Source organism: Artibeus jamaicensis, unplaced genomic scaffold, assembly GCF_021234435.1.
Source record: "Artibeus jamaicensis isolate MK-2021 breed Jamaican fruit bat unplaced genomic scaffold, CSHL_Jam_final contig_387, whole genome shotgun sequence".
Classification (NCBI taxonomy): domain Eukaryota; kingdom Metazoa; phylum Chordata; class Mammalia; order Chiroptera; family Phyllostomidae; genus Artibeus; species Artibeus jamaicensis.
In genome coordinates, this window is record NW_026521812.1 from 42,927,080 (window position 1) to 42,942,516 (window position 15,437).

Below are 15,437 nucleotides of genomic sequence, written 5' to 3' on the forward strand. Positions count from 1 at the left end.
ATGAACTTGTAAAGTGCTCACCACTGTTTTTTTCATGAGCACAAAGCAAGTCCTCAACGAATGTTTCTGTCATTAACAGTCAAGATTTCCACCATATACTTGCCCAAATGTTCCCTAACTGCATAGTAAGGGGGCAAAGAACAAATAATGTAAGAAAAGTTTAAGTAGTACTTATTTCATACCCCATGGTGTATCTTTTATTTTTCCACAAGAATAAGAATGCTTCTGTTGTTAGGGTAAAAGGAAATATACTTTTACATCTTTACCATTCTGGTAGCAACTTATAATTTTAATAGGAATTTCTCTCTTTGAGTATGTCTGATGATCTGCCTATGCTGAGAAGCTATCCCTTTTCTATGAATTATGAACTCTCTCAATGGCCCATTTTTCTATTGGGTTATTGTATTAAACAAATTAGACTTTTGTCATAGCTTTTCCCAACTCGTTGCTGCCTTTTAAGCATGGTATCTTAGTCACACCAGACTTTTAATTTTGTATATAGTTAAACTGTCAACTATTTTGAACTTCTGAAATAGTCATGCTTAGAATGATATTACTTGCAAGATTAAATTCCCCATGCTATACTGCTTTATAGACTTAAAAAAAAAAACATAGAACTTTTGTAGTTATTGTAGTTTTGTAGGAAAAAATGTAGTTATTATCACAGCATATTTCATCCCTTTGTAATAACTATCTTAACAAATAGAGGACAAACTCATTTTGGTTCTCCCTGTGGAAGCTAACAAGTCAAGACCATAAGCATTCTACTTAATGTTGTTCTTCCTCAAGCCCTGAAGACAAACATCGTAATTAGTTCTGGCCGCTTTCTTACAGTCCTGCTTCTTATCCTTCTCTGAATTTCTTTAGGAGTAACATCAGGTTTAACAGATACTCAACTGCTAAAATTTGTGAAGAAATAGATGTATATGGTTTTCAAATGCAGAAAAACAGAAAGAAAAAAAACCTGGAATTAATGTAAAAGTAACTTAATAGTTCTTACCAGTACATTTAATGAAAAGTAAGCTTCTGAAATAGCAATTATTGGAGAGTGGAGCGTTCAAATATAGAAAGATCCTGATGACCTTTATCTTATTTTATTCCAGAAGAGTAACATTACAAAATGTAACATTATATAATAAGTACATATTTGATCATGTGGACATATTTTCTAATTATCTTAGCTCTATTTTGATAAAACTCTAATATAGTTTGCCTGTTATTTAAAAATTTAAATCTGAAAAATAATTATTTTTGAGCACTTATGAACAAGGCATTGTGGAAATTTACTTCCACTGATTTTCTCCCTGTCCCCCTCTGCCACCTCTAGTTCAGTTCACTATAAAACTGCCTTCGTGACTCACTCTTGCCCATCTTCAGTCCTTTCTTCAAATTACAGCCAAAGCAAAATTTCTAAAATGCAAGCCTCACCCAGTCACAGCACTTCATTCCTTAATATGCTTCCAAGGCTTCCCACTGTCCTCCGGTTAACGTCCAAATTCTCTGATAGAGCTTACAAGGCTGTACAATTCCTAACTCGTTCCCATCCACCCCCTTTCAACATCTGCTCCAGCAATACGAATCTTCCAGTATTTCCAACACTGCAGGCCTCTTCCACCTCTGTCTTCACACACGGACCTCCCCGACCCTCACCTTTCAAGCCTCAGTATAAAACTCCCTCATGGCCGACTCTGACCCTCAGAACTGGGCGGGAGCCACTAGGCGTGAAGCTGTGTGGCTTCATGGCATCTTGGACCATATCTGCTATCAAATTATGTGTTGAACTATGTCTTACACTAGACTTGAAGCTGGTGACTCATGTACCCCTGTGCCTTACATCCTGTGGGTACTCAGTTTGTTGACTGAATGGTCTGTTAACTTTAATACATCCATAGAAACTATTTACTTCCCCTAACTATCCTACCATGACCTGACAGAATTGCACTTTAATAAAAACAGTATTTCAGCTTACACAAAAACTTTAAAATTAGATATCAGTGACCAAAGCAAATGTGTTTTCAAAAATATCCATTTAACATCCTTTTACTTACATCTGAAACTGAGGAAGATTTTCAGAGGGCAATGCGAGGGCCAAATCCAAAAATTTGCAAGCAGAGAGATAGAGGTTTAACCATCGCTGGCTGTTATATGAAGTAGAAAAGCCATTGCCTCCCGTGTAGGTCGTCTCCAGCCCAGCCACAGAAGGGCCTGAGGTCCTGTAAGCAGGGGACAGTGTTGTCAGGAGCTGCACCTGGTTACTAACAGGCAATTCCTGGAAATTCTGAAAGTGCCAACTAATATTTTTCATAATCACTTTGGAAAGTGTAATGTTACACAAGGTTATGACCATAAATTTAGCTGTTCTCAAACAAAAAAAATTATATCTTGTTCAAACTGTATTAAAGATAGTACAGAATAAATTGTGTTACACCCAAGAAATAGAAAAATACAAGGTGTGAACCAAGGGGATTTTCTACTCCTCGGTGTCATTCTCCAAGGGGGCGAGGGGCCAGGGTTCTGGAATAACAGTTACTAGTACCAGGAACTGTTTTATAAACCTAGCACTGTAAAGGGATAACGTATTCAAGACATAATGGTCTTCAAGGAACTTTGCAATTTGTAAACTTATTTGGACAAACAAAACATTTGTTTTTTGGCAGAGCCAGCTAAGGCTTTATTTTGGGAGGAAAAAAACACTTGATTTGGCTTTTAGTTAGGGGAATGAGTAAGACGTGGTGCCCCCGGCAGTAAACGCCCCCACCCCAAGGGTGAGCTGAGGCCTGGGGCTGTGCTTAGGTGGGTCTCCTGTGCCTTCCATTCTCCTCCAGAGCTCCTTTCCTGCCAGCTCAGAGGACAGGAGGGACCGCAGTAGTCATTCACTTGGACAGGACATCAGACACCAGCTTCCCATCTCCATCTCGGGTTTCAATCTTCTTCACAACCACCATCTTGGAGGAGCTGGTGCTGGTGTGGCTGAAGGAGGTAGAGCTCCTGCCAGAGCCCAAGCTGGCCTGGAAGCCCAGGCCGTAGTTGAGGTTCCCGTAAGCCAGACTCAGCCCACCTGAGTAGCCACTGGTGGTCTTGGTGTAGGTACCCATGTTCTGCCTCCCAGACTCCAGCTGGCTCTCCTTGCCCTCCAGCAGCTTGTGGTAGGTGGCGATCTTCACATCCAGGGCCAGCTTGGTGTTCATGAATTGGTACTCACATAGCTGCTAGGCCATGTCCTATCTGGTGGCTCTCAGAGCAGCGTCCAGCTCTGAGCTTGGCCTGAGCATCCTTGATGGCCAGCTCACCACACTGCTCCACATCCTTGATGGTGGGCTCCAGGGAGGCCCTCTGGCCTTTGAGGCCATCAATCTCAGGCTGGATTCTGCTGATGTTCTGGTTAGTCTCAGAAATCTCTGTCTTCGTGCAATGCAGGTCATCCCCATGCTCCCCAGCCAATGTCTGCAGTTGGCAATCTCCTCATACTGGGCCTCGAGCTCAGTGACGATGCTGTCCAAGCCCAGGAGCGGCTGTTGCCCATGGACAGCACCACGGATGTGCCGGAGATCACCCTGCAGGTTACAAGTCTGCTTGTCACGTTGCTGCCTGTAGAAGATGATCTCATTGGCCAGCCCTTCCAGGCAGGACTCCAGCTCTTCCTTGCTCATGTAAGCTTCATCCACATCCTTCTTGATGAGGACAAATTCATTCTCCATCTCTGTGTGCTTGTGGATCTCATCCTCGTACTTATTCTTCAAGTCCTTCGTCAGCCCCTGCATGTGGACAAACTCCACCTCCCGTCCCAGTTTCTCCTGTGTGTCCAGCAGCCGCCGAAGGTTGTTGATGTAGCTCTTGAATGTATTGTCCATGTTACTGTGAGTCGTCTTCTGCTGCTGCAGGGGACTTCACTTGGTCTCCAGAATCTCATTCTGCTGCTCCAGACTCCACACCTTATCCATGAAGGAAGAAAACTTGTTGAGGCTCTTGATTGGCTCCTCCTGGTGGTGCACAGCCTGGATGTTGGGGCCCACCTCTTGCTTCACGGGGCTCAGCAGGCTCTGGTTCTAGTGGATGGTTTTGATGGTCTCCATGCTCCCAGCTCCACCGAAACCCCTGGGCAAATTCGTGCTGGGGCCCAGGCCCAGCCAGGAGCTGCTGCTCACACAGGAAAAGGCCAAGGAGCTGGTGCTGGGCCCATTCGAGAACGAGTGGCTGCTGAAGGCCCCGGGACCAGAGGTAGTCACCTTGAAGGACCTCTGGGTCATCCTTATGGCCATGGTGGAGGCTGGAGGCAAGGAGGCCAAACCAGACAGAGACTCAAGAAGGAGCCAGAAAGGCGCTTCTCCAAAATTCTCATGTAAATAAAAATAAGTTCTATTTAGTCATGCAATAAACTACCTCTATTAAGAAAAATAAAGTTATTATACATTAAATTGAGATCATTCTGGAAAACCTGGACATATGGGTAACTTAGTGACAGGTTACCTACCGTAATCGGCTCTGCTGCTTGTTTTACAGCCAAGGTCTGACCTACCAAAACCAAAATGGCTCATGTAGCTGAAATAGTATTATATTGCTTTAAAAAAATTGTGAGGTCAAAGGTCATGTATACTGATAGTTTAATCCAGTTAAAAATGTGTACAAAATATGTAAAAATATATCCCACTATGATTAAGTAGATAGCAACAGACTAAATACAAGGTGGAGCAAAATAGGTGTACAGTTGTACATATGAAAAATAATACAATAAAATAAGAATAAACATTTGCATACTTACAACTGTAAACCTACTTTTGTAAAGTTGATTTTAGATAGGAGGGGGGGCAGGGAAAGAGAGACACGGAGCTTGCGGCCCCACCCGTCTGCGCATGCACCGGCTGACTGCACTGGCTGACGCCTGCGCGCGCTGCGCCCCGGGACCCAACCGCAACCAGGCGCGCTGGGACAAAGCTCCAAGCGACCGAGCCACAGGGCCTGGGCTAGCAACCTACTTTTGTATATAAAGTGTTTAGAAAAAACAATACATGTACTCTCCAGATTGTAACACTTTGGATGATTTTAGGATACTATAAACATTAACAATACATTGAAATGAATTACATATTACCGTGAAATATCTTCATCAGCAGTGAGTTCCTGCTCCATCAGTAAAAAAACCTGTACCTGAAAACCATGGGATAAATGTTAAATGTTTTTTTCAAATTGGGTATTTAATTCTTCTTTCAAGTTATCTTTAGGCTATATTTTCATTAATTTAAAAAGAAATTTTAGGATACAACTTCAGGATCTTTATACTTAATTTCTGATAATAAAACTACAAATGTACCACAAAACTTTGCTAATAATAATTAGGCAGAGTTGAGATAAAAGCATGCTTTTGTTTCAGGTAAATATGGAATAGAATGACAGTTATTAAAAAAGAAAAATATCAAAGCCAGTTTCTCTGTGGGGAAATTATAAATGCTGGATGTTCAGAGCTGTGCATTGCCTTTCCTTTATTTACCTCCCTTTCCCCAACTCAGAGTGGGGTGATAGGGCGTGGTGTGGGGAAGGTAATTGCGTGGGGGGGCTTGGGAAGGTTTATTGTTTGGGAGTTTACAGAATCTTCATGAAGAAAAGTCTCTCTGAAGCAAGCTTAACTAGGGCAAGTGCTGCAGTTAGTGTGTGCCTCATGTCAGTCCATTAAAACACAGTTAACCCATCTGTAATCACTCCAGAGGTGCTGCTGCCAGCGGGAGCTGGGCCTGGCAGCCGTGGCAAAGTCAAACGATTGGTGTAGATGAGACTGAATTAAACTAGATCCGACAAAGATCCGCAAGGCATTAATATTAATGTTTTATGTTGGGAAGTTTAAGCTGTACTGAGATGAGATCTGACTTGTTTTATAATTTTCAACTATTAAAATTGTTAGGAAAAGGCTTACTTAGGGTTTAATTCTCTTCCAAGATTAGTTTTTACACAGTAAGCATGTTGACACTAATCACATTGTTTTATCGGTTACTTATATGTTGGGGACCACTCTGCCTGGTTTCAGGAATTGTAAACCCCCCATAGCTAAGGATGAGTGAGCAACCTCTGGAATGCAAAAGCTTGTCTCTGGTAGCAAATGCTGCCTCAGTTTCCTCTCCCTGCCCCCAAAGCATGGTTAGAAGTCAGAGATGGGTAAGACTCCTCACAGCGAGGGACGACCTAAGCCAGACACGATCACTTGGGAGGCCATCATAGAAAGACTTGGGGGGCTGCAACAAAGAGTGAGCAATAGACCCTTGCCCCCCGGCTAGGAGACAAAGCCTGAGTCCCCATGTCCTCTTGGAGAAGCGCTTCCTGGCTCTAATCCACTTAAGCTTGAAAACCTGATGGGAGGGGGTGCAGCTCCTTGCCTTGCTAGAGTGGATTTGGGGAAATCTGGCATAAGAAAGAATTCCTAAAAATCCTATGAAACCTGCTTTGCTAAGTGCTTTCATTCATGTTAAGGGTTCAAGCAAGAAACCCTAAAGTTTCTGCAAATCCTCTCTCCTGACAGACACTGACTCGGACTAAGCTCTCAGATTTCTTTGAAATGTTATCTACCGTTTGATCCTTGCTGCTCTGTATTCCTGTGTATTACAACCCAGTAAAAGTCCCTGGAGGAAGGGGCTCAAGGCCTTTTTCCTTTGAGAAACTGGCCACCTCTCCTCCCCAAGCAGATCAGGTCTTGGTAGTGTTTACTTTCATCTGTGGCGGACAGGGGGACTTGAGCAAAGTCACCCCCACATTTATAACTTGACTGAATTAATATTAACTCACAAGTTCTGTAATCATGGTAGGCCAGAGCGAGGTAAGGTGTTGTGGAGACATTCTTAAAAGTAACACTCTGAAAAACAGGAACACTTGAGAGTGAAGAGTTGGCACCTGGGGCAAACGAAGACTCTCAACCAATCTCTCTGAAAGAAATGCAGTACATTTTCAGTGACTAATTAGAATCATTTTAATGTAAAACTTTCTACATAATCTAGTCTAGTACTTCTCAAACTTTCTGTGAAGGACCAACTCTTTATAAAAATATCCAATCTGCTGCAGATTGATACTTTTGTAAACTATAATTAAAATGAATTATTAGAAAAACCAAATTTAAAAGACACATAAAACACAAATTCCATTTTCTTCTCACCGAATTCAACAGATTGTGTCAAACTGTCCGTGCTTAGAATGCTTACTCTAGGTTTCTGTACTTACCATGAATGAGACAAACAGACTGGTTGGGTACATGGGACCGCACTGAGTACCCCTGATCCAGTCGGCTTTAGAAATCACAGGACAATAGTGCGCTTGCTGCACATGTGACATTAGATACAAGGGGCCAGGGAAGAAGGAGTCACTTAGAATCTCACTATAAGATGACAACTGTCATTGCAGCCTCATCCCCACATCAGCTGCTGTGGCCGGCAGGTGAACCAGCACCCTGACCCGAGCAGCAAACAGTCCTGCCCCGGGGGGCAGCTCCTCCCTGTGCCCGTGAAGTGCTCTGTCTCCTTCATGAAGTTTATCAACACCTTATTCACTCCCTCCCCTGGCCCTAGACCACGGACCTCAAAATGTTACTTCTGGCTAATATTTCCTGGCTCTGCCTATACTTTAGTCCTCTCCTTAAAGGTATGTGACCCCTTACCCACAATAAAAACAAGTCTACAATGCCTGCCTACTGCATGTTATATAGCCTTAGACCTCAGCTTCAAACACGAATTCCTAGGAAATTTCAACTGAATAATAGAAAAGACCACATTTATACAAGTTCTACAAACTCAGTGTTTGATTGCTTTTACACACTAGTGATATTTTTTATTGTTTAGTAAAACAAATTTCTAATTTTACATTTATAATTTACCTCACTTGGCATATGTCATCCCAATTTACAATTTAGGGTCAAGTATTTTCTAAGGAACAAAAACCCCTGCAGATTGGAAGGTAAAGAAAATCGTTTTTCACTATTTACCTTGAATATCTGGAAGATATTTCTGGTACTGGTCAATTTCACTGCTAAAAATAGCAAATGCTAATCTTTTGAGAAGCATGGCTCTCTGCTCCAGCTCCACATCTCGATTTGCAAAGAGATTAAGTGAACTGCTTTGAGCCACAGCTACCCGGGCTGAAAAAAGAAAGCAAGTGAGAGAGGTTATGATGGTCATCCAGATTATTCTATTATGTATTTGTTTTTAAAAATGGCTAATTCCCTATGACATCCGCAAGTGGAAGGGACCTAGGGTGAAGGACTCGGGCGCCTCCCTGGAGCAGAGATGGAGCCAACGTACACAAGCCAGAAGACCAAGGGGTAGAAACTGTGAGGGGGAAAGACAGAACATTTAGAACTGTTGGTTCCTGAAGGTAAAACCACTAACAATGACGCTTTAGAAACCCTTGAATATTTTAAGCCATCTGCTCGAATCCTCAGAGATAATTTCTGGCCTGGCCTACCTTGTGTTACCACTCATCCCCTGCTCACTCTCCTGCAGCCATGCTGTCTTGCTTGCTTTGTCTTGTTTGCTTTTCCTTGCACTCACCAAGCTTCTTCCCACTCCAAGACCTTTATAACTTTTGTTCCCTGTGGCCTGGAATACTCTGTCCCTAGAACGTCTCACAGCTAGCTTCTTTAGTTTCACCTCAAACACGAGCTCTTCAGCTGTTATTTACAATACACTGCACGGCCCTATTTCCTTCACAACTTCTTATTCTCTGAAATCTTGTTTGACTAAGGTTAGCATAATGCCTGGCCTATTTTTGTCTTTTAATAAATATTTGTTGAATGGATGACTCTAAACCTGAATCTGAACCTTAAAACAATGCTGTGAAGAGTCGAGAAGAGAGACTATGCTGCTCCTTTCTTTTCCGGAGGAGAAAACTGCAGCTTGTTTTAAAGAACTTCGATTCATATAGATTCAATCAAGTTCGCTGCTATTTAAGGACATTCCTTTAGTAGCTCCCAAACTTTAAAAATAAAATATTAAAAAAAATATTTCATTTTTTCAGATGAAATATTACAAGGAATCCTAACATAAAACCAGTCAAGGTGGAGTAGAAAGGGGGTGAAGAGTGATTCTGGCCTTTTTAGCTCCTTTCTTCCTTTAGAGGAAATGAACGGAGCCCCAGGATTTGGGGTAACTTGGCTCCAACTTCCTGCCTCTCCCTGCCTTCCCATGTGTTGGTCTTTCATTTCTTCAACAATTACTTAGTGAGTGCTTACTGTGTGCTAGGTTCTATGCTGTGAGCTGAGGGAACAATTCAGAGACACGTGGCCAAGCAGTTTTACTTATCGCTACGTTGTCCTCTTTAAGTTTCACATTATATCCCTTTAGGGCACTAACTATAACTTGACACAGAGGTAATTCAGTGGTTTATAAAAAAGAGCAAAGTAAATAATAAGGATGGATCATACACAAGAAAAACACTGCGTCAGCTGTCATCCCAAAATACTCACTCATCAAATCTCTAAATGTTGTCTTATCATGTGTCATCAGGTTGTCCAGAATTGCTCTCCAACTGAAAAGACAAGGATCATCATATGTAATTAAGATTTTGTTGTTGTTATTGTTAAAAAGTATTCATCCTTGCAGGGTATTTCAACAGACTTTATAAGCTGTATTATCACATTGAATAAAAGCAAGATGATGACTTACTGATTAACACAAGAGGCATCCATCTGGAAGAAACTGGGATCCATAAAGAGGTCAAAGGCTTCTTTCTTCCAGGCCCTCCGGGTGTACTGATACCCGCTGAGACTGCTGAGCAGCTGGACACAGGCTCGGTAACTAGGGGCATTATGGGCACTAGGGGAAAGGAAAACCACCTTAACCTGTATGTTATAATTTTAATCATCATGTTAAGTTATTCATTAGTGTTCACAGTTACCTAAAACAATGACAGGAAACAGAAAATACCATAAGATTTTTTTTCAATCATTATAATTTGCAGTAAAAAAACGTTATTTTGTGGTAATTTAAATAATGGTAATAAGAAATATAATTTGCTTCTAACGAGCTATGATTAACTATGAAATGTACTTAAATAATAATAGTACCTGTGATTTCGGAGGTAGGGCACAACATAATGCATAATATTTACAAGTAAAGGAATAACTCGTTCTTTTTCATCGCTATAGAAAACCATGTCCAAAAGATGAGCCAAAACCTAAAAAAAATAACAAATGGAATGGCGCATAATCTAAGAGCTGAAACTAACAGCATGCAGAGGTGGCTTTCATCTTTAGAAAAACCTAGATTTCCTTAAAATCAGAAAAATCTAAAATCAGATCTACCCAATCCATTTTTATATGAATGGTGTCTGCCACTATTTGCTTTTTTTTTGTTTCCTGTAACTATAGGATATAAATATGGGCAAATCTTACTATTTCTAACCAAGACAGGTACGTAGAGAAAAAGAGAGGTCAAGATCCTTCTACTGTGACAGTGAGTGAAGAGTGAATTTAAGACTAGAAACTCAATACTCTTTTTTCATGACCTGGTTAAAAGGGATTTGGGAAAAAAACAACCAAATGAACTGGGCTGTTCAAGACCCAATTTTGTCAGTTAATAACTAATTGATTTTAATCACACTGTTCTAATCTTTATGAGGCTCAGTATCCACATCTGTAAAGGGGAAACAAACATGACATGCAAGACTATGTAACAGGGTATAAAGAGCATGTCAGAAGTTGCATAGAGAAATGTTTGGTACACTATAAATGCTTTATAGTGACAAGCGCCATTACACCACCTCCACCCCTGCCAACCATACTCTGATACAAAAGCACTTATCCTTTTTAAACAGTAAACTTTAAAAAAAATAGTACTTGGGGAAGTGAGCAATAGCTAAGGTTACTATCACTAATATTTAACAAACGAACCTGAATATAAAGTCAAAACTTTATTCTATAGAGTGCTTTCTAGAAGTACAAAATAAGTTTCCTTTTTCTTTTTTTTTTTAACTCCTCACCTGACCACATTTTATCTTTGATTTTAGAGAGCTAGGAAGGGAAAGGGAAAGCCAGAGAGTGGGAGAGGGAGAGAAGGGGAAGGTGGGGGGCGAGAGAGAGAGAGAGAGAGAGACATCCATTTGTTGCCTCCCATGTGCACCCTGACTGGGGATCAAACCCTCAACCTTCTGGTGTATGGGACGACACTCTAACCAACTAAGGTACCTGGCCAGAGTCAAAATGAGTTTTCAAATTAAAAACTTGAAGAATTACTGGCTAGTATTGAATTGTGAAACTACTTGCTCGAAAGTTCCTTTAAAAATTTTGATAATATTTACCTCAGAAAGTAATGTCAGTGCATGGACACTATATACTGAAGGAGTGATGTGTGAGGTTTCCATTGCAGGTGATAACATATCTAAATAACAGAAAGGACAGTTAAAGACACAGTTAGAAGACTTCTCCACTAAAAAAGCTACCTGCTAAATGAGACTAAAGGGATGATTTTATGATATTTACAGTAGTAGCTGCAATGATTTCCTAGTGAATATACATTTATGAATATAGATCTACATAATTGTCTGCCACCAATACCTTCAACATCAGACTCCAGATTGGTTCCATCCACCATTATTTTGGGAGAAGGCTTAACTTCAAGATTCCTTCGCAGCCATGTTGTCTGTTCCAAAGAAGAGCCAGCAATTGCACCAATTGCATCCACTATTTTATGAGTCACATCCTAAAGAAACAAGGAGAAACCACTACACATATTACACCTACACACAAGCACACACACACACACATACACACGGAACTTCACAGAAAATCTTATTTGACTTGATTTTAGTGTGAAGGGCTCTAAGAAATACAGAGTTTTGGCAACCATCCTCAATTCAGAATGCCTTACCTGAAGGTCTCTTTGGTCTTTTTTATTCTCCAAGCTAGGGTTTTTCATAATAAACTCATTCAGAACCCTAAAAGAGCCAAAGAGAAGAACAAACCAGAAATATTAGTCTAAAGAAAATTATGCAATCTAATTTCTCACTGTGAGCAAGTGACTTTGTGACCTTGATTTCTATTTTGCATGTTTAACGAACACATACACACAGATATCCTATGACTCAGCTAAAATGGATTCGAATATACCATGAAAAGACATGTACGAGGATGTTCACACAGCATTATTTGCAAAAGTAAAAAACTGGAAAGAATCCCCATGTCTAGCAACAGGAAAGATAAACCAGCGTATTCATACAATAAAATACTGAACAGCAACAAACACAAATAATTTATAGCTACATGAAATTACATGGATGAATCTTACAAGTGTGGGAAAAATAGACATAAAATAGTTATAGTTCAAAAATAAGGCAAACTTTGTGGTGCTGGAAGTCAGAACAGTGGTTATGTTTGCAAAGAATGGAAAGAACAGTGATCGGGAGGGGACCCCAGGGGACATGGCATATTTTATTTCTTAATTTAGGTTCATTATTAAACACTTTGTATGTTCACTTTGTAATAACTTGAGGAGTTGTGTACTTATTATTTATATGTTTTTCTGTATGTGTTTTATATATCGACCCCCCAAAATAACTCCAAACGCCACCAATTTTAAAGTGTTACATAGAAATTGTTTCTTACCCTGTGTGTATATATACAAGAAATTAAAAGTCCTTCATAAATAATTTCCATTGTTTGCTAAGTAATTCCACTCAATATTTACTCTGACTTGGTTTTATTAAGATAAATTGTATGTATAATTATTTCCAAACTCACATGTAAAGGAATACTGAAGAACAATTTTCACTGATTTGTATTTTGGAACTAGGAATTTTTAGGGGATCAGTGGAATAGTTGGAAAAATAAATGACCAGAGATTTAAAAGGGGAATTAAGTTTCTAGTACAACTGAGTATGTCCAACTTTGTGTTTAAATGCTCTTGTACACACATGCTGAGAAGGAGGTAGGTCACCTCATTGTCTGAGAAGCGACAAAGAAAAAAAGGTAGCTGAGGAAACAATAAATTGTGTAAGGCAGAAGCTACAAGTCATGACAGATGGCCTCAATTTTTAATGAAGTTAGCCCACAGGGTTATTTGGTAACAACTCAAAAAACTGTATAGATATTTTCTCCTTGAGCTTTAAAACAATTCAGAGGCAGGCAGGTCAGATATTATTGCTTGATAGGAAAGGAGCCTTAGAGAGCTTCATTGACATACCCGAGGTTACAGAGATGAGGGCTGGAACTGGAGATTAGAAGATAAGAATCAGGAATCTTCATTAGAATGTTGTTTGATTTCTAGTATTTACATTTACCTCTCATTACTAAAAATCATACACACTGGTTACCTTCACCTCTGATCTGGGATTTACAGACATTCAGTCCACTGCTCTTTTTATCACACCTTCAATCTCTAAAATTCCTTCAGCTTTTGATTTGGAAAACCCACAGCACGTGGGTCCAGGGATCATCACGAACCCTGGAATCCTTGAGCGGGTCTCCTGATCCCTGTGCCGGACACTCAAGTTACTCAGCTACTACAGCCTGACCCACTCTCTTCAAGCTCTCAACCCTGTCTACCCACCTTCTCTCTGCTTCCTCTCGGAACACTGATTCCCACACTTAACTAGGAAACACAAGGCCATCTTCTGAAGAGCCCTCCGCTTCCTTCTGCTCCACTTGAACACTTTCTAGACCACTGGCTGCCAACCAGAACTGCTAGTTCCCTTGTGGACACTAAGCGTGGAAGGTAAGTCTATGTACATAGGATCACACAATTACACATATTAAAACACTATCACAGCTTCAGAGGCTGACTGAAAGACTGAAGTTCTTTGCTCTTGATTGCATTTATCCTTTCAGTGTGTAACATATTGACTGTCATTGGCTACTAATGACACCACTGGACTACCTGAGGTAATGTAGAAAGGTTGGGGTAAAGTTAACTCTATTTCCTTTCTTCCCCATTATGTCCTAAGCAGTCTTTCAAACAGTGTGCACTCAAGTTACAAGAATCTCGTTAAAATGCAGATTCTGACTGGGGGTGTCCGAGGTAGAGTCTGACATTCTACACTTCTAACAAGCTCCCAGGGGATTCCAATGGTGCTGGTTAAAGGATTAAACTTTGAGCAGCAAAATCTTAAGAGAAAATGTGTTCTTCTTTCTCACTCTTAACACCTGATGCCAATCACTGCTTTCCAGCCTCTCCCTGTTGCCTCTGGAATCTGGTGCTATAAGTGAGCCCCTTTCTCTCTAGAATCTTCTAGCACTCTCCACTTATGTAACATTTATTATTGGCGAGGCACTATTCTAAGAATTTAACAAATATTTAACTGATTTAATTCTCATAACTACTTTATGACAGGCACCGTTATCATGCCCATTTTACAGATGGAGAGGTTAAATGACCTGCCCAAGGGCACAGGGCTAAGATGTCAAGGAGCTGGGATTTGTACCCAGGCAGCGTACAACTTCAGAATCTTTGCCAGTGACAATTCAATATTCTTAGGTCTTCCTTACCATTAACGGTGACTTTTGAATCACATTTCCTCTTGTTACCTTATCATTTCCTTCTTTTCATGGCCAAACATCTTCAAAGAATAACCCGCATTTACTTTCTCATTTTAACCCTTTGCTGTTCACATCTGTGCTTATTACCTTGCCAAAATCTCTCCCTCTGAATCACCAATCCTCTCCAAATCATCAATAATTATAGCCTCTTATTATTCTTCATCTTCCTCAATCTTGCTGTGTTATTCATACCCTCTTCTCTATGCTCTCACAACACTGAGTATATCTGGTTCTCTTCTCACTTGGTGATATTCACTTTTCTTTTTCCTTTGCTGAGCCCTTTACCTTGTTGGTCCTGTTCTTTCACTCCCATCAACAGTTCACACTCTACCTCCCACTTGAAACATAATTCCTAGTTCATCCTCTTTCCCCTTTGATTCACCCTCCTACTAACTTGTCAGTAATGTCTCTCCACAAAACCTGCAATCACTCCCACCCTCTGCCCAAAACCAAATTTCTTAAGCTAAAATTAAAAGCAAAATCCTTCTCCATCTAGCTGCCATCTCCCTTTTCATCCACCTCCCATTCCTCTGCCTACGCCCTACTCTATACTCACACCAGACAAGGAGCCTTGCTCCAGTGCACCTTCCATTCCCATCTCCTATGACCTCCTAGGGAAAGGCCTTCTGTTCCTGCCATCTCCATTCGCAGAGCAAGTGTTCACTGTGAACCAACAAACAAACACTATGCATGAAACCATGGTGAATGCAGTTAAGTAAGGGTGATGGGAACTTATCAAAAAATCATAAAACTATTAACACAGATCAGGGAAATGACTTTTCCAAGCCTGTTCATGCTCAGGGCCTTAATTGAACTCAAATGACCTTCCTCTAAGAAATACCACTTCAGCTATACTATTTACCTTTTCATCCCACATCCTCTCCTCACTAAATAACTACTGTTGTAAGTTTTACATGAGCACATTTATATCTTGTATACG

The 15,437-nt window shown here is 40.6% G+C and overlaps 2 protein-coding genes across 8 annotated transcripts in view; one reads left to right on the plus strand and one right to left on the minus strand.

Annotated features, from left to right (window-relative positions):
* PGM3 (phosphoglucomutase 3) overlaps positions 1 to 4,682 on the plus strand; it is a 31,701-nt gene extending 27,019 nt beyond the window's left edge. For all 4 annotated transcript variants that reach the window (XM_037143808.2, XM_037143807.2, XM_037143810.2 and 1 more), the window contains one exon: positions 3,418 to 4,682. In XM_037143808.2, the coding sequence (XP_036999703.2) occupies positions 3,418 to 3,594 (177 nt within the window). In that variant the 3' untranslated portion in view covers positions 3,595 to 4,682. The remainder of the gene's footprint in view (positions 1 to 3,417) is intronic.
* Positions 1 to 15,437, minus strand: part of DOP1A (DOP1 leucine zipper like protein A) — a 115,244-nt gene that overhangs the window by 5,934 nt on the left and 93,873 nt on the right. For all 4 annotated transcript variants that reach the window (XM_053664736.1, XM_053664737.1, XM_053664738.1 and 1 more), the window contains exons 26-35: positions 11,835 to 11,901; positions 11,522 to 11,666; positions 11,266 to 11,345; positions 10,034 to 10,143; positions 9,633 to 9,782; positions 9,434 to 9,495; positions 7,955 to 8,107; positions 6,769 to 6,905; positions 5,090 to 5,145; positions 2,049 to 2,213 (exon numbers count right to left, since the gene is read on the minus strand). In XM_053664736.1, the coding sequence (XP_053520711.1) occupies positions 2,049 to 2,213; positions 5,090 to 5,145; positions 6,769 to 6,905; positions 7,955 to 8,107; positions 9,434 to 9,495; positions 9,633 to 9,782; positions 10,034 to 10,143; positions 11,266 to 11,345; positions 11,522 to 11,666; positions 11,835 to 11,901 (1,125 nt within the window). The remainder of the gene's footprint in view (positions 1 to 2,048; positions 2,214 to 5,089; positions 5,146 to 6,768; positions 6,906 to 7,954; positions 8,108 to 9,433; positions 9,496 to 9,632; positions 9,783 to 10,033; positions 10,144 to 11,265; positions 11,346 to 11,521; positions 11,667 to 11,834; positions 11,902 to 15,437) is intronic.